The following is a 19,209-nucleotide window of genomic DNA, read 5'->3' as shown; positions in this document are numbered from 1 at the left end:
TTTACTTGAGCAATGAGGTTGTATATTTACATTTTATGTGTCCACCCTTATCTCTTCAAATATGCAGCTCTGTCTCCCCTGCACCTGAAAAGCAATGAAGTAGCTTCAATATTCAGAATCAGGGGTGTAAAACATGCAACTTAGACTCAATTACAGCCTGAGAGAACCTTAGAGAACTTACTGTATTTACATTTCATTTTATGCAATTATTAGCGATAGTTTCTAATGTATTTACTGGTTATCACACCCAGTGCTGTAAAGCTGCAAAATGTTAGACTTTTATCAACATCGAGCCTGAAGAGAAACCATCGGCATTCTCGAAATGATGAACTATCACTGATCTACTAATGGTGAATGATCATCTCTGTCTTGCCTCAGCTCTTTGACAGGATTGCCTCACGAGCTTCATGCTTTCTGTGAAAACTACTATGAAGCCGGGATGACGATTTCCCGTAAATCCTGAACAGTGCCCTTCCCTGGAAATCCCTCAAACTTACTGCCGGTGAAAACTCCGCGGGAAAACTCCCTGCCATTCCCTCCCAGGAGCGCGCTCGCGCCTCCCAGCCCCTTGGCGCGCTCCTGGCATGTGCGCATGAAGCGGGAAATCCCAAATTGGACTGCAGCCACAGAGTGACAGCGTGGATGCTGGTATACCCGGACCCCCTGGAGTGCGCCCAGACTGTCAAACGATCTCTTGCATTTATTTAGAACGTGCGATAAAATCGCACTAATCGATTTGTGATCACTACACAGCGCGTGTCTGCCATTAGATTAAGATATAAACTACTGTGTGTGGAGCTCTACAGCCTTTCTGTGCTCCACTTGCCCATGCAGAATGTGCAGCACGCCCTCTGGCGGCGGCTGGAGCTACTACACCGTTTAGAATAAAAGGCGCCGTTCACAGAAGCCGGGCATTTCTAGTAAAGGGTTGGTCCGGTCACATGCGTGCGTGTGCTTATCATGCCAGACTGATAACATGTTTATGGTGGCACGACCATGTGCGCGTTCATGTAATCTTGGCACAGAATATGAATACTTACTGATGCTTTTAAATACATTTTGCACAAATCATAACGTTTGATTTTACTGGATGCATGTAGTACAGAGTGTAACAGTGAGTGTGTATAATATCACAAGAGGCAGCAAAACAGTTTCTGCTTTAATGAGTTTGATTCTGCTTCAATTAAATATTATTTGCAATGTGTATTTTTTTTCTTTGAAATGATCTGAGCGCTTGCAGAAAGCATGGCCCTGTAGTCTAAAAATATATAAATAAAAAAGATATAATGCAGAATATCAGCAAGAAGCTCTGATGGTGGTTCTGTCTACGTGCAGCAGATGTCTGTGTTGTTAAAAACTTCCTCCTTGCTCTCAGCGGCATGATTTCCCGTAAACGGCTCTGGAGGGGGCTGAGAGAGGCGGAACGGCGCATGCGCCAGAAATACTGTAAAAAGCCGCTTTGTTAAACAAAACAACAACGAAAAGACGAGATATATCAAATACATTACAAATATAAAGACTTGAAAATAGTTCCAAGGTTATAGATAATGTTTATATATAATGTAAATTTGAAATGAACTTTTAGTATCACTCAAGTCGTGTCTTGTTTTGGTGTGCATTTTTTTGCAGCGCACGGCACGCAGCGCGCCTCCACGCAGTGGGGAAAACCCGCTCCTCGCTATAAAGCAGGACGGCGACACAGTGCAGTCAGTACAAACTTGTACACAAGAACCGAATACAGGTGACGGAGCCGAAGAGCAGAAGAAGCCTCTGGTGGATCAAACTCAAACTCAAATCACTCGGACTAACCTCCTGCTTTTTTTTTTATTTCCACATTTTCTTTGGATCTCAACGCAAGATAAACCTGTAAGTTGCATGATATTCATAAATACTACTAATTCTTATGCATTTTCATATGATGTTTGCAGTTACTTTTTATGAATTAACATAATATTTTTTCAATGGATGCAAATAAAAAACAACCTCACGTTAGAGGACATCAGCCAAATGAATTCATACTGCATTACAATTTCATATCTATATATATATATATATATATATATATATATATATATATATATATATATATATATATATATAGGATAAGGATTAGTATTAGTCTATATAATAATTAAATAAAACTTTTTTTTTTTTACACGCCACACGCGCGCTCTCTCTCTAATAATCCAATCCAAATAATCCAAACATTTTCTACTTTCCGACCAAAATCCATTTCGGGTGGTGTAATTGAGTGCATTAACCACCTCTTGTCTTAAAAGTCGCGAGGTCAAGTCAAACCGCCTTGTAAAATCGTGACTGTAACCCACATTCTCCTTCGCGTGCACGCCCCCTGCCCCGGCCGTGAACTCCTCCCCAGCAGCAGTTTATAAATCTGCCCTCAGATGTGGGAGTTCAGTGCAGTTCCTCTTACTTCTGTCAGACGCTTCTCGCCCTCGGTTTATCTGAATTTATCTGGATCCTCTCGTGTTTCAGGCCAACATGCCAGTGTCACGGATGAGAATGAGGCCATGGCTGGAGAAGATGATCGACTCCCAGAAGATCAAGGGCCTGGCATGGATAGACAATGTAAGTTGCAGTATGAAACAGTTATAATGCATCCCAGTAGGGATTTACAGACGTTTTTAAACAAATATGCTGAAATAAGTAAAAAGGTAAAAAACTTTCTGAAAGGCATTTGTGACATTTCTTTTCACAGTAAAGTAATAATAAGCATTTATTTCAAAAAAGCTTTTTGCAATTGTCAAAAAATGTGTTATGCCTCTAGAGTTTGTTCCTGAATGTAGCTTTGTTTCGTATCTTCCAGGATAGAACAATGTTTTCCATCCCCTGGAAACATGCAGCTCGCCACGGCTGGGAGCTGGACAAAGACGCGTGTCTGTTCAAGGAGTGGGCGATCCACACAGGTGGGCTGCCGTCGACGCACGTGCCCCACAGCCGGGCCGGCACTAAAGAGATGGGTTTCATTTTTCAGGGCAAATAATGTAATAAACTTATGTTTCCGTGCATTTTTGCAGGGAAATATTCGGAGGGCAAGGTCAAAGACCCGAAGACTTGGAAGGCCAACTTCCGCTGTGCGATGAACTCGCTGCCTGACGTGGAGGAGGTGAAAGGCATGAGCGTCAACAAAGGCCACCAAGCCGTGCGTGTCTTCAGGATGCTGCCATGTGCACAGAAATCTCGAGGTGAGACAGGAAGTGAGCAGGCTTGGTTTTTCTTTTTTCTTTTTTTAACTGCTGTGCAGCCATTCTGGCGGGTTAATATGTCAACTGACAAAGTTTTCTTCGTTCCTTTACACAGACAAACAAAGAAAAGCGAAGGAGACGAGGCAAAAGAAGAAGGTAAATACTTTCGAAACTTGAGCGAAACCTAATGTCTGTCCACAAAGTGCAGCTGGATAATTAAACAGACATACATCTTCAGTCTTCTTACTTTAGTGTCTCCTCGTTTGTTTTTTGCAGAGTCCTGTGGTCAAGACAGAGGAATACACAGACGACAGTGACACTCAGTCGCCCGTGAACGAGCAGGACGACTCCACATCCTTTCAGGAGAACACAGTGGACAGCACAGTGCTGTCAGAGCCAAATGGTGAGCAAGGCGGTTTTAAATTCATCTATATCAACAGATCCGTTTGTTAAAAGGACGATTTTCTTGTGGGAAACATTTGTCAGACTACAAGTGTACTGAAGACTACTTTTTACCATTATTTTAGACTTCCCCTTCTTGGCGGCATCTGAGGTGCCGGAGTTCGCTCAATCGGTTGAGATCGGCCCCGAAAGCTTCTGTCACAGATTTGAAGTTTCACCCGACCATTTAACCGGTAAGACAAGACAAACATCACACAGGCATTGAAATGGCTTTAGAAAAGGCCTGAAGACAGGACGACTGTAACAGAATTGTACTTATCTGTATCTCTTTCTATCCCTCTCTCGCTCCTGTGATCTTCCAGACTACGACGAGGATATTATCGAGGTAAGCATACATTTCCGAATATTTTTCATAGTCTGCCTGATTGGCTTGTGTCACATTCAATGATACTCTGCGTTTTTTTTGAGAGAAAAGTAAAGCTGGACTTGAAATAGCCGTACTTAGTCAATTGTTGCTCTTTCAGATTTGTCGACAAATGGAGAAAGAGACACCGTTTTTCGCGTTTGGCAGTTTAGGGAGCAACGGATTCCCGAGCAGTACGACATGCACCAGTCCAGGGAGCCAGTGGAGTGATTCCTCTTCAGGTAAATGGTTCAAATCCAGCTGCAATGTCTCTTAGTAATGATTTGAAACAATACCTTTGAACAAGCTGTTACGCCACATTCTCCAATGTCTTCGCTCTCGCTAACTCTGAGTTTCCCGTCTGTTTTGCAGAAACGGAGGAGAATGTACAGTACACCACGTTGGGCACAGACTTCTGGGCGCCCTTTAGTAATGCGTTCGATCCAATTCTCTGAGACGTCCTGCACAGCAACAGGCAGCGCCATTGACACTTAAAGACTTTCAAACTGATGGGAGTCTCCCTCCTCTCAGCTCAGCCCGTCTCTCACATCCGTCTGATGTCCACACCTGGAGCTGGACCCTCCTCCCTTGTTTGAATACTCAAGCCGTCATTTGTGTGAAGAAGTTAACAAGTGCATTGAAAGGACCTGAAATGTTCACGATGTTTTTGGCTGGTTCAAAACATTTTGTCGCTCAGGTTTTGGTTTTTCTGTGAAGATAGGAGAATGTAGCTTTCAGATTTATACATATCATACAGACAAAATTACAAAGCAGTAAATCTTTAACTCCAATGTAAAGACTCATATCTGGTGCATAGTGTCACACTTCTGTCCCGTTATTTTTCTGCATACTTATCCTTCTGAAGGGATAGAAACACAGCGCATAGCTAAACTCTCATGATAAACTTCTCAACTCTGGTAAAAAAAAGCTTTCCTTCAGGAAATTGTAAAAATGTACATATTTTTTGAATTGTGTGTTCTTGTTGTTTTTTTTAATAAAACAAAACTTTCATACCAAAAAATGTGAATGCATTTGAACTTTTCATTACAAGAGCATAAACTGTAACATAAACAGTCTCACTTTGCACTGCAAAGACAGCCTGTTTTGGCTGAAGGAATGTTAATTTCAGTCACACGAAGGTTTATTGTTTAGTTGATTGCACAGCAAATAATTCCATCATTATTATTGTTCAATCGATATTAGGGATTTCCCCATAATACAAGTTTATCTATTAAACTTCCACTGACCGATAGACAGTCACGCAAAGCGTTAAAATCGACATGCATGATGATATAATTAGCAAACAGTGTTTTAATCATGCCTGGATGCATTAATGGTATCATATCTGTGTATTTTATCGACTTTATATTTTGCTTTCTGCTTCAGAAGCAGGCATGTGAAACTGTTCACCCAGTTCATGTGGGCATTTTCAGGTTTTCATGACTGTAAACACTTGATGAAAACAATGCAGAAGACATTTTTAAAGCCTGACAGGTTTTTGCACACAGACAGTGCTTATGTGGCCTCTTGAGTCTTGTTTTCTTAACTTCGAGAGACTCCGTTTTTTTTAATAGTTTATCATACAAATCTCTTGAATTACATTCTGAAGGGGCAAGGCCAAAACATCCACCTTGATTAAAAAAAATCTTTAAGATTCATGTTTTTGAACATACGTAAATGGTTGTAGCATTACGCTATGCCTTTCTTTCAAACAACATAAATTTGCATGGTTACTAGATGTTGATACAGATAAAAAAAACAAAACTCCACCCCGCCCCTGCACCCCACCCCCCAGAAAGAAGCAGCAACTGACACACTTCTGAATTTTTATATTTTTATTTTAAACCTGACACGCAGTGACTTTGAAATATTCAACCACACACATGTTATCGTTGTCTTATCTAAATAATACTATTAACTTTAATTCTTTATGTAACGACTGGACTGATGTCCCCATTGTTTGATTCTTCCGTTACATAAGAAACGAGCTGAAAACAAAGTGTCAGGTTGACAACATCACAGCCGTAAATATGTCTCAATTACATTTTTTTTTGCTGACTCAGTTGATATTTTTCTGAAATATAGACTATTAAAGGTTACTGCAATGAGTACACACATTAAGTGATGTTGAGGTAAGCTCCTGAATAAAGCTGGACAAATAAATAATAGGAATAAAAAAAGAGTTAAAACAGCATCAATAGCAAAACATAGCATCAATAGCATTCTTCCAAAACTAAAAGTAGGCTACTGCTCATAAACATACTCAGGTAAGAGCATAAAAACTACACAACATGTAATAATAATACATGTACATGTACATAATAGTAATAATAATGCTATTTCACACAAAAAAGAGTACTTAGTAAAATTGCAGGCATAAAACAAGATTTTTCTGAGGTAAACCTGGCTATGTTTTTTATTCAGTTGGAGAAGTGCCGAACTTATAAATTAAAGAGTCCTGTGTCAGATTAACAATAATAAAAAAAAACTACTTAATAATTACAGCATTGTATTTCTAATTGCTTACTTAAAACATGAATGTGGAAAACAAATGAGAAATAGACCATAAAGACAAACTGCACACTAATTCTATTGTCCATGAAGGAACACACACACACACACACACACACACACACACACACACACACACACACACACACACACACACACACACACACACACACACCGTTCCAAAGCTCCGTCTCGAGGCCGACTTCAGATATCTGGCCATCAGCCTCCGCTCCCCTTCCGTCTTTTTGGTGTAAAGGAGGAACGTGCCAGGACCAGTTTCCTTTTCCTTTAAAAAAAACAAAACAAAAAAGAACAAACAGTCTACTGTCAAACACCCTTTTTTTTTTTTAAATTTATCTGCAAACTGCAAACTGAACACACACATTAAGCCACAGGTCGTATTTCAGGGCATGCTCGATCTCCTAATGTGACGGAGAGCGAAGCAAACCAAGCTGTGAGGGGTCTGATATGGAGAAAGAAGAACGAATGAAACGTTACATTGGTGACAACTACTGAACAGCTGGAGCAGTGTTTGCCTGGCAGGATCCAGATGATCAAAGAATATTTTCCCTAATAGCTGCCATGAGCAAAGAAACTGTAACCCGTCCAAAAAACACAAAGTGAATGGCTCATTCGTCCCTGCAGTGCACAGTTAACCTATTAACACCTGAATGAATCTGCTATTATTGGAAGATTACAAGCCCCTTTATTTAGTTCTCACAACTTCCTGATCTATTATAAAGTGTCAGGTAGAAATATAAAAAGAGGATATCCCTGTTTCCTCAATAGAAATCTTAGCAGTAGATCATGCCCATTTCAAGTTGGAGGAGCACAAAAAAATTGCATAATATCTCACGTTGCATTATTTCATTGCACACATTGTTTAATAGCACAGGACTGCAAACGGTAGATGTAGATCCTTCAGTACTGCACTGAAATCTTTCATCAGACTAAAGAATAAAGAAATTTATACTATTTACTGTACAGACACATGACGGCACTTATGCTCAAATTCACTCAATATTAAACCAAAAGTATCAGTTTATGAAGGCTAGTGTAAAAAAACCATTATAACATCTTCTGCTTCTTCTGTTTTGTCTGCTTTTGCTTTATATTCATTCAGCAAAAGTAACCAAACTGCATTAAGTGTTTGACATCAGGTCTCTTTGTCCAATATGGCGGCCAGGCTGATATCTAAGCTCCAGCATGCAGCGGCAGTCAAGGATGTGTCTCCTCGCATTGTGTCTTTGATGAAAAACGCGAGAGCGGCACGCTGACGAACGTGAGAAATCAAACAGTTTAGAGGGCGTGGTACGGGGGGAAAAGTTAACATTTGAAACTGTGTGAGTGAAGAGGAAACCCTTTGTAAAAAATATGCAGCAGAGATGACTGTTAAGACTGTTCAGAGATGACTGTTGAGCTACGACTTCCAACAGTGTTATAAGCGGTGTTTTCCTGTGGAGACGTTTGACAAGCTTTTACTAATAAGACAAAAAAAAAAAAGACAGAAAAAAGAATAAGTGACACAGATTGACGTTTTACAGTCAAATGGAACAACAAAGTACAACCGTCTCACAATGCAGGATATTTTGTCCTCTGAAACAGTTCTGGACAAAATAAAGGTGATAAATGACGTGTGCGATATTTATTTTTTATTTTTTTTGGGGGGGGGGGCAGAGCGGTGAATTATTTTATGAGTAGAAAGTACAAATAATTAGGTCATTTACATTTTGCAAAAAAAAAAAAAAAAAGTCTGAATTGCGAATAACTGTTCGTAGCATACCCAGGCAACATAGATGCAACATTAGCATCTGAGAGGCTAATGCTGCAAAGCACGTGGAACCAGATCTTGCTGAGTGGTAGATCTGACGGAGGAAAAGGTTTTCGAAGAGGAACTCACGAAAAAGACAACTGCGACATGCAAATCAGAATGCAAAGCATCATATAGATAAGGTTTTATTGATTGCAGCGCTCAGCCGTGTTATTGTTTGTTTCTGTGGCATTGTGACACTTTCTTTTTGAGGACATCTTTTGTAAGTGTTACCCACTCAGCGGTGATGTCTTCAGTCATGTGATAAATCTGTGGTCTTATATTGAGAGGGGCTTGCTGCCGGGTGGCGGTCACGATCCCAGACAGCCTGAGGCCGCCGCCTGACGACGTCACACCTATCATGGCCGCCGACGAGCATCAGTAGAATAATAAAGTCACGCCAGCAGTGCATCAGAGTAGTAACCAGATTCTTGAGGAATCTGTCGTACACATGCTGCTTAAAGAACGGCTTGAGCCTGAGTTTGCTTCATTTGTCTACTTCCGGAATATAGTGGACAAAGTCTTCAGCATATGGTTGTTATTGTTATATTTTGAAGGAAACCAGTTCCCCACTCAGCTGGGAGCTGATAAACCTGCTGTCATTCACAAGTTTACTAAGTTCAAATAGCAGATTTTTAATTAATAAAACCTTCAAGCGTCTGCTTCCTTTTCTGCACATCCATACACCAGCTCCTTTACACACAGTCTGTACCTTAGAAAAGGAAGTACTGAGGCATGGGTACGAATAGAAGCATAACTGCATGAATGATACGGAAACAAAAACCCCTAAAATGCTGCACAGGGCGGGGGTCAGGAGAGAGGGAAACCGCATCGTCTTGGTGTAAAACTGAAAAAGGCATGTCTGGTGCTTTCCACCTGAAAACACTCTGACTCACTGAGTGAACTGTTCTTCCTTTTTTTTCACTTTGTTGTGTGATGACAGAACGGTGAAACTTTGACAGGCACGCTCACAGCAGGGAGGAGATGTTGTGTTTCCCTTGGTATTTCCCTCGAGTTTTTAAAGTCTCGTGACACAAATATATTTCAAATTTCAACACGGTCCTTCACACTTGACTTGCACATGACATGAGTTGTGGCCCAGTGAGACGGCGGCTCAATCTTTGTTCGTCTAGCACTTATTAAAACGTGACTCATTGCACTTCACAAATGATGAAAATTAAAATTTAAAAAAATATTTGCCAACATGCATACATGTGCATGACATGACATGAATACACAATTATTCAGAGCTGAGACCAACATATGTTTAAAGCAGTTGAATGAAACAAACCAGTAAAAGATGGAAAAACAGTAACAGACGCAGTAGACAATGAGGAAAAACGAAAGCGAATTTTTGGCCTCAGATCCTGATCAGATTATTAGAATACAGTATTTGCTGATTACTCTAGTTTTAAAATCTGATGTTAACATTTTCCTTGTATATTGAACTGCAAAGACGTTTTATGGTATGTGAAGAGTGGCATGAAGTATGAAGTATGAGGCCCACAAAACTGCCGTGTTTAGTGACGCTGTCAAGTCAGACATCGAGTCAGACATCCTAAAGGTTTAAAGGTGTCATGCTGACATGTTCGGACAAGGAGCTGATCAAAACATCAAAAGTTGTTCATATAAAATAATGATAACACAACTGTAGCCATGGCATGAGAGGCTTAAAACTTAACTAATGACAAAACATGAAACAGAGAGAAACTGCATGTCTCCAGAGACTGAATGAAATGATTTGTTTCTGAGCGGATCTGGATTTTAATTGAAAAATATGTAGTAAATTCTACCCTAAAATTTACACCCAACTGTTTATCTGTAGTGAGACAGATTTGTTTCAATCTGATTTTACTTTTAGTTTAACAATTTAAAGTTATTTTACTTATAGTTGAAGCATTCCTGAAGAAATCCTGTCTCGTTTCAAACTCTTCTCAGTCACCAGCTGCAAACAAACACATTAAACCACCAGACTGAATTTCAAACTGACACGGGGGTTAATGGATTCTGTATGGCAACATATTACACCAGTGGTTCTTCTAATTAGTATTATTAGAGTTTTGCTTTGTTTTTTTTTTAATTGTATGTGTTTCGTGACTTGACTTGTGGTTACAAGTCAGTCGTGGTTTGACGAAGAAAACTAAATGGCTTTACCTTGAAGCCAAACACAGAAGACATGTTCCTTGAGGGTTGGTATGTGAACCGGCCTGGAGCACAATCTTTCTGGACGTGACGCTGTAAGACATGCTAGATAAGGAGGGACTTATCTGTCATTCCGGTAAATGCAGGAATCTCTGATAATGGAGATCGACCTTTGATTCAACAATGTGTTTTATTGACAAAGTGACACAAGAGATTTTGTAATTGACAAACTCAGAGGTTAAAATTTATGTGAGATTTTATTTCGGTGCTCTCACTTTGGCCTGCAGGACACTAACAGAGGTCAGGGCTACGTATGACGTCCGCTGTCATTATATGTTCTGTATAAAAAGCAGAAGATCGTATAGGGGTGATGGGGGAGGGGGGCTGTTGCCATTTGCCTGCGTCCAGCTCCAGTGGCATATCCAATGTCATCAGGCTAAATGAATCTCAAGACAGTATAAAAACAGTAGAAAATGGGAATGAACAAATCCCATCACTCCACAAATATAAATGTCTGTCACTGAGCTCAGAGGTCTGACCACAAACCTGGAAGTGTTTTCCTTTCAACAACACAAACTCACACCAATAGTCTCTTCGCCAAATCTGCTGTCATATTTACTGTGTTTAACCACACAGATTTCACTTCTCCCAAGACAATGTTTGATGGTGTAGTTATAAAGAGGATAACAAACTTCATATTGTTCGACTGAACTTACAGAGCTATAAGTGAATACGTGGATTGTAAGAGCCGCTCAGAGAGGAAAGGTCACGTCTGCGACATGGTAGCCTGTGTGTCTTCTTTGTGTTGAGGAGTGTAACAGCTGTAACAGCTGCTGCTGCGTAGAATCAGTCGCAATCGAGCATGAGAGATTTGGCCACATGTCCGTAACTGAGCAGTAATTATATGTAGCAATCGACATATCTGGCCACTTATCACAGCCAGGTAGAGTAAACGCCACTGCCTCCACTGCCAAGCAACCGTGCACAAACAAAGATAAGTCATTAAATTAGTGACGAATCAATCCATCACCACGGTGCAAATGTGATACAGTACAGTCTTACAGTGTCAAAAAACCCAGTTCAAGGAAAGTGGACAACAGCTGAAGCCCTTCATGCTGATGATTTCAAACTGGGCAATCCGCTGTGATCGTTTGTCTGCGTCCTGTCCACTTCGGCCATGTTGCCTCATTATCAGCAGAGGTGGGAGTTTGGAGCCTGATCAAGTCATCTCCATGCCATGTTTTTGCTCTGACCATGTATCACACCAGGTGAATCTAATCAACCCTGCTCCTCAGCTTGTCTGTGGTACATGGTGAGGGCAAAAACATGGCATGGAGATGACTTGATCAGGCTCCAATCTCCCACCTCTGATTATCAGTAAGTCTCAGATGTTAGTAACAACTTTCCTCTGAGATAACGTTTCAGTCCCTCATCATCTGAGTTACATCATAAATTGTATGTTTGGAGTAAAACAACAAGTTTGTTTAGGGGAATGAAAAGTAAAATTCACTGAGAGCCACAGATGAAAAAAAAAAGTTACTATGAGTCCTGTTTGCCACAAATCGTGTTGGAGACGCAGCAGACACGTGGAGGAAGTTGCTCTGGTCAAATGACACCAAAATTAAACTGTTTGGACTAAATAAACAATGTGGTAGGATGGTAGCAGTGCACATGACCCTGAACACACCATCCCCATAGTGAAACATAGCGGTAGCAGCATCATGCTGTGGGGGCAGCTTTTTTTTTTTTTCTGGAGGGACAGGTGTGTGTGGAATGCAGAACACTTTTGCTTTTCAGTTTTTTATTTGTTAAAAAAAATAAAAAAAATAAATAAATAATTCCTTCCACTTTACAATGAACGATGTGGACAAGCCTGAGACCTACTTCGGTTTTTTTTCCGGTTATCGGCAAAGTAGTTTCTGATTCCTTTCCAGCTCCGTTCATTACAGCGGCAATATGAATGAAACGAATGAACATCAACACATGAACTCTGTTACTGCACGAAAGAAAACAGCATATAATGCTACATGATACATTTCAAATGAACTGAAACCCCCACCACCAAAAAAAAAAAAAAAAAAAAAAATCCATTCACTCCATTTAAATCTGGAAGAGTCAAGCCGAGTGTCTTTTTTGACTAAATTATCTTTTTTGTCTGAAATTATTGAAATTGTAAGATCTTTCAAAAATAAAAAAAATCAACTGATTGTTTCGACCTAGATATGTCCTTGATCAAAGACACTATTGATTATTTTGTAATTCCATTTGCATACATTTGCAATCTCTCTTTTACATGTGGTGTCTTCCCATCCAAAATGAAAATAACTAAAGTTATACCCATCCTCAAAAGTGGTGACAAAATGCAGTTCACAAATTATAGGCCAATTTCATCGCTGCCACAGTTTTCTAAAATCCTAGAAAAACTATTTGTAACAAGACTTGACAGTTTTATTGAAAAACACCACCTACTAAGTGAACAACAATATGGCTTTCGATCAAACAGGTCAAAATCTATGGCAGTAAAGGAACTGGTTGAAGAAGTAACAACGTCAATAGACAAAAAAGAATTTACTGTTGGTGTTTTCATAGATTTATGCAAGGCCTTTGACACCATAGACCACACATTACTTTTAAATAAAATGGAGCGGTATGGTGTCAGAGGTGTTGCACATGATTGGCTCAAAAGTTATCTTGGAGGCCAGGAACAGTATGTGCACATGAGTTTTACAAACTCAAATAAAAAGTGTATTACGCATGGAGTTCCTCAAGGGTCAGTACTGGGACCTAAATTATTTATAATGTGTATCAATGACGTGTGTCAGATTTTAAATGAATTGAAATGCATTCTTTTTGCTGATGACACAAGCCTGTACTGTTCCGGACAAGATCTTGACCAATTATTAAAAAAAGCAGAGCGGGATCTTCAAATACTTAAGCATTGGTTTGATGCTAAAAAATTAGTAATAAATTTGACTAAAACAAAATTCATAGTCTTTGGCAATAAGAAAATTAAGGAATCATGTCATATAAAAATTGGAGACAAGGAAATAGAACGGGTTTATTAAACAAAATTCTTAGGAATTAATATAGATGACAAACCAAACTGGAAGCTATATATAAACTTACTGAAAATAAAACTTTCGAAAATTATTGCAATCCTATGTAAGATTAAATACACGGTCAATCAAAAAGCACTTTATGTGTTATATACTTCTTTTGTACTTCCATATTTCAACTATTGTACGGAAATATGGGGCAACACGTATAAATCAAAAATACACTCTATTTTCTTGATTCAAAAAAAGCAGTCAGAATCGTAAGTTGTGCCGATGATTATAATCACACTAATGTTCTTTTTATTAAATTAAAGGCATTGAAATTACAGGACCTCGTTGATCTTCACACTGCTATTGTGTGGTTTAAGGCGTATAATCACACACTCCCTCAGCGCTTACAAGACAAATTCAAACTCAGGGAAAGCTCTTATGGTTTGCGAGGGTCTTTGGTCTTTCAAAAAACAAAAGTTAGGACTAGTTTTAAAAGTATGTAAGAGTGTAAGAGTGTCTCTGTCAGGGGGGTTCATCTTTGGAATGGTTTGGAAGAAGAATTGAAATGCTCCAGTTCAATCCACACATTTCAAAAAACTTTTAAAGTGAAAGACATAGGAAAGTATAATAATCTTGAATATAATATATAACCAGTGTGTGTATGTCTATGCATGTATGTGTATGTATATGTATATATGTATATGTGTGTATGTATGTATGTATATGTATATTTATGTGCATATATAATGCAGTGTATGTATGTTTGTATATGTATGCATATGTCTAGGAACTCATGTTTAGAAGTACATGGACTTTTTTGTTGATGTATATGTGTGATTATTGTATGGATGAATTCATAGAATTTATATATAGTTGTAACTTTATGTAAGCCTTAGTTCAAAATGTTCATGTCTTGTGGACTTGCTATGTCTTGATTTAAGTTATGTCTTTAGGGTTAGGCGAAATAAGTGTTAAACTTCAGCCTAAATCCTTTCGGCGTTTGTAAATGTTAACATGAATTAAATTTGCTTCTTTTTCTTTTTACTTTAATTATCAAACGCCGAAGAATAAACTTCAAATTAAACTTCAAACTAAAGGGAATGGGAACCGACCAACACACTGCAGACTAACAGTTTAGAGATGCTTTGAATCTAAAAAACACTGCTCCCCACAATATGTATCTCAGATCATGAAGAACTCAGAAGTTGGATTTTTTTTTTCTTGACAAGGGAAAGCTCAGATTGATTTAAGTGTAAAGGAATGCCCAATTAATATGATAATAGTAAATAACTGGAGGGGTCTTCACTGTTATTGATCATTTGTAAAGATTAAATCCACTCAGTATCTACATTAATCTGCAATTTTATTAGCTTAATTTACAATTACCACCTGCCTGTATACTTATTATTAGGTCAACTGGATATTCCAGAAGTCAATCTACAATTCTGTTTAAACTTTTATCAATTTCATTTATTAATACTCATTAACATGCATATACATTCATTACTGATGAACAAGACCGTCCCTCACGTTTCACCACTTTTTCCTGCATTTTCCACAGCATTACAACAGTGGTAATAAAATCAAAGCAATTAATAGACAAACAAAAAAACAAACCTTGGTTTGCAATCAATTCATTATCAGCTTTTAGAGGTTGATCTACAGCTAATAAACACGCAAGTTGCATTTCTGTAGAAAAGAATGATGCTTGAAACCCTAATGAATATCTGCTTTTGTCATGTTGCTAAATCGGCCAACACAGGCTGAAGGCAGGTTATATATGTTCTTAATAGGGTTGATGTGGAAGGGCGCACACACACACACACACACACACACACACACACACACACACACACACACACACACACACACACACACACACGCACAAACACACCTGGATGGGTAGAATTTCTTAAGGCTCACTCACTCTGTTTGTTTGGCATCGAGGTGCAGACAGCAGCACTCACACGTGGACAGATCGTACAAACTTTCTTATTTAAAACAAGGATTTAACGTGCTTTTCATTCAGATATGTCCCACTCTAGATTTTGATGATGTAAGGCATTCAGCCGACTATTAAACACCAGGCCTTTAAAATATTAAGAGGGATTTGCAGTAATTGTGCATTAGGTTTGAGATGACTCACACTGAAACAAGGATCAAGGGCCGCATTCATCACCATTACAGTTTTAAAACGGAGCATTGGCAGCTGGGAAATGTGAAACACAGAGAGATCCAGTATTTATTTATTCAGCAATCCAATCCTCACCGTCTTTTATGATTTGCAATACCATGTTGCACAAGCCACAAGGAAAAATTAAGGCCTCATAGTGGCTAACTTTCTGGATTTTGGCTGAAGTTCCTAGTTTCATTCTGACACACATAGAAACAATTGCAGGAAGCAGAAGCTGGCCAGTTGGAAAACGTATCCCAAAGATCCATGCCATTAATTTCACATCCATCAAGGCAATAAGAAGACAGTTTTTCTCACTGTTCGGAAAACTTTAGGATGGAAAAGAAGTTTTATGAACTGAGTCATAGTTTCATTGGAAAGTCATGTGATTTTATCTTTTGGAGGCTTTACTAATCAACAAGTTGGGTCTGGCACCGGTATTGCTCTTGATTCTCCGTCCCTTATTTTTATTCCCTTGGGCTTCCACAAAATAGCCAGCAGTTTTCTAAATATAAATGAAAAAACTATGAAAAACAAACTCAAGGAAGGAAGTAAATCTGTTTCAAATTAAAAATATTATTCCCCTTAAAAAAAAAAGAAAAAAAAAAAGACAGAGCCTTAAGTCAGCAAATAGCATTTCAAAATGAATCAAATGTCGTTTTAGCAGCTCTGCTGTTGGCACTTATTTGTGTAACTGACTGCACCATTATCAATGGTCACAGACGCGTATCAACACAAACACGAGGCGAAAAACTTATTCAGCTTGTGATGGTTTTGTGTGATCATTTCTATTCTGCAAGCACAGTTTCCATTTGAGATCTTTGGAGAATGTAAACAGAAAACATTCGGTCTATAAGACGCTACAATGATTTTTAGTCTGTATTTATCAAACTAACACCACAAAAAGTAACAACGAACAGGTGACGGAGCTTGTATTCAGGTTACCGACCGAGTTCATCAGTCCACCATGAGAAGCACATCATATGACAAGGGTGTATCCCATTCGAGGGAAAACCACTGCAAGCAGCAGGGGATAGCCAGGGCGGTGACGTCCGGCCTTGTTTTGGCGCGACCGGCCGATGGCTGACCCACATGTTGTTATACACACACTGATCTGCAGGCTGGAAGCCAAGGAATGATGGTGAACAGAGGGAATGGTCAGATCAATTCAGTATTTACACTCATTTAGTTGTTGATTCATTAGATTCTCGCTATCTGTCGAGATTCCTGCTTTTTAATGAAACAAAACTGGATCCCAGAGTGTAAGACAAAACACACAGACAGAAACTGATGTAGATAAACTAACAAAATACTTTTGATGAATTGGATCAGATCTGACGGTACTCTGGAATTTGAGTGCATGTGAGGACTTGAGGAACTGAGAGAGCAGCAGCGCTCTCTGAGTGATACTGGGTTTAATTGAAGCACTCTGAGGACATGCCGGTGACTGCGAGGGTGCATGTGGGCGTGTGTAGGGGAAGGATATAATGCGCGTGCACGTGTGTGTGGACGTGTGTGGGTGTGTATCAGGGTTAAACAGGCAGTCTGCTGATTTACTGGAAATGGCAGAGCTGACTTTAAACACCACTAACGAAAAAAAGGGTCCCATGAACTTGAGGAAATCATGCTGAGTAGAAAATAAACCAAAAAAAGGAAGTTGCATAGCGTGTGCATGGTGAACAAAAACAAAAACAAAAAAAAATGCATTTGCTGACCTCAGCTACAATACAAACTAGATGATTATTTTCAGATTTATTCTGTCAATTTTCTTTCTTTCTAAATTTTTAATAACATTATTGATGTGAATTTTCTATAAATATGTAAAGAACTAAAATCAACCCTAATGAACAGCTGCCTTCTTTTTAATCAGAAATTTCAGAATGTATTCTGCACCCTTGACAGCTCCTGTTAAGGTAACAATGAGTTACTGCTTGCAGCCAACAATGGCTTTGATTCTATTTTAATTCTTGTTGACCTCAGCTCAGTCTTCGACAAAGTGGATCATAATATCTTAATGAGTCGTCTGAAGAATCGTGCTGGCATCACTGATTTGGCTCTTAAATCGTTTATTTACTATCTGTCAGACTCATGCTTAGAGGCCTCTTCCTCATGTGCCGCTCTTCTTTGTGGCGTCCCCCAGGGGTCCACTTTTGGCCCTCTTTTCTTTACCGTTGACATGTTAACATTTGGGGGAAATGCTGCACCGTCTTCACGGCTTCCACTTTTATGCAGACACAACTATTTTTTTCCAATCAAGCCTGGCTCCACCGACATCTCCTTCACTTTATTCTGCCTTGATGAAATCAGAAGTTGGATATGCATTAATTTCTTGCAATTAAATGACTCAAAATCAGTTATCATCTTGATTGTTCCCAGTGATTCCAGTTGTAGCAGTATTAATGATCTTTGCTCCAGTCTTGGTGCTCTATTGATCGATGTCCGTAAAGACGCCTGCAGCCTTGGTGTAATGTTTGACTCTGTCCTTTGATTGTCAGGTGAACAAAGCAGTGCAGTCCTGCTTTGCTCAGCTTGAGATGGATTTACTGAGATCAGGTCATCCCTCTCCCCAACTGATTTAGAAAACCTTAAACATGCCTTCAGCTCCTCCAGACTCGACTACTGCAACGCTCCCGATTCTGACATTAGCAGGCGCAGCGTTCAGAGTGCAGCTCGTTCAGAACGCTGCGGACAGGTTTTTAACACACATAAAGAGCAGTGACCACATGTCACTTCTCCTTTCTACCTTTTACTGGTTGCCTGAGAGTTTTGGAATTGATTTTAAGATTTAACTGGTTGGTTTTAAAGCCCTGAATGGCCTGACTCCTACCTTACTTTTATTATATGATTATTATGATAAACTTCTAAATTTGATTTTGCATTTTTCTAAGAACAAACCAGCAGACACCTGAATGAAATTCATACGAACCTGCAGGCTGAACCAATGGGGGAGGAGACTTGTAATGCTTATACGCATTTGTACTTATTGGAAGCAAGTAAGCAAAGAAACACACCTAAAAACAACAACAACAGTTCAATGAGGTGTGTAAATGATGTGACTTTGCAGCTTGCACTATAGATTTGGCTCATCTGCATGTCAGATGCCCTCTAATAAGAATATTGGAGATTTATTGATTCCTCTGAGCAATTATTGCACTTTATTTATATCTTTAGAATGTGAACTCATCAATCTGTCCTTGCAGTGTCATTAAGATTAACAATCACACGAATGACACGTTGAAAATGACAATGTGACTGTTGAAAAGGAACCTTGACACACCTGCACGGACATCTCACTCATGCAAACGTGCACGCTTGTTGGTATCAAATCAAGTTTGACTGTGATGCCTCTTTCAACAGGTGCTACCTGTTTGCCCAAAAGTCAGGGAGGTGGAAATGCATCAATGGGTGCGTGAGGGAGCGTGAGAGATGAAGAGATACAGTGGAAAGAGAGGAGACCTCGCCAGCCAAACTATCTGATGAGCTGTTGTTGGCATGTAGATTTGGCAGATGTGTAACTT

The 19,209-nt window shown here is 39.3% G+C and overlaps 1 protein-coding gene across 2 annotated transcripts; it reads left to right on the top strand.

Annotated features, from left to right (window-relative positions):
- Positions 1-1,707: 1,707 nt before the first annotated feature.
- irf1b (interferon regulatory factor 1b) lies at positions 1,708-4,728 on the top strand. 2 transcript variants are annotated; one of them, XM_030100647.1, is made up of 10 exons: positions 1,708-1,866; positions 2,494-2,586; positions 2,825-2,924; positions 3,036-3,215; positions 3,319-3,359; positions 3,480-3,606; positions 3,731-3,838; positions 3,968-3,990; positions 4,130-4,250; positions 4,381-4,728. In XM_030100647.1, exons 2-10 carry the CDS (start codon positions 2,500-2,502, stop codon positions 4,461-4,463), a joined length of 870 nt encoding a protein of 289 aa, XP_029956507.1. In that variant the 5' UTR covers positions 1,708-1,866; positions 2,494-2,499; the 3' UTR covers positions 4,464-4,728. The 2 variants fall into 2 exon arrangements, with proteins under 2 accessions (XP_029956507.1, XP_029956508.1); XM_030100648.1 differs by having other exon boundaries at positions 1,710-1,866; positions 3,036-3,203.
- The last annotated feature ends 14,481 nt before the right edge of the window (positions 4,729-19,209 follow it).

This window comes from Salarias fasciatus, chromosome 10, assembly GCF_902148845.1.
Source record: "Salarias fasciatus chromosome 10, fSalaFa1.1, whole genome shotgun sequence".
In the NCBI taxonomy this organism is placed as follows: domain Eukaryota; kingdom Metazoa; phylum Chordata; class Actinopteri; order Blenniiformes; family Blenniidae; genus Salarias; species Salarias fasciatus.
The sequence above is the reverse complement of the archived record's forward strand: the minus strand, read 5'-3'. Positions and strand labels throughout refer to the sequence as shown.

What these genes read in the sequence shown, in the direction of transcription:
- irf1b (XM_030100647.1), top strand. Translation starts at nt 2,500, where the DNA reads ATGCCAGTGTCACGGATGAGAATGAGGCCATGGCTGGAGAAGATGATC. An exon ending in GCCTGGCATGGATAGACAAT is followed by an intron (nt 2,587 to 2,824) that starts GTAAGTTGCAGT and finishes CGTATCTTCCAG; the next exon opens with GATAGAACAATGTTTTCCAT. An exon ending in AGTGCTGTCAGAGCCAAATG is followed by an intron (nt 3,607 to 3,730) that starts GTGAGCAAGGCG and finishes CCATTATTTTAG; the next exon opens with ACTTCCCCTTCTTGGCGGCA.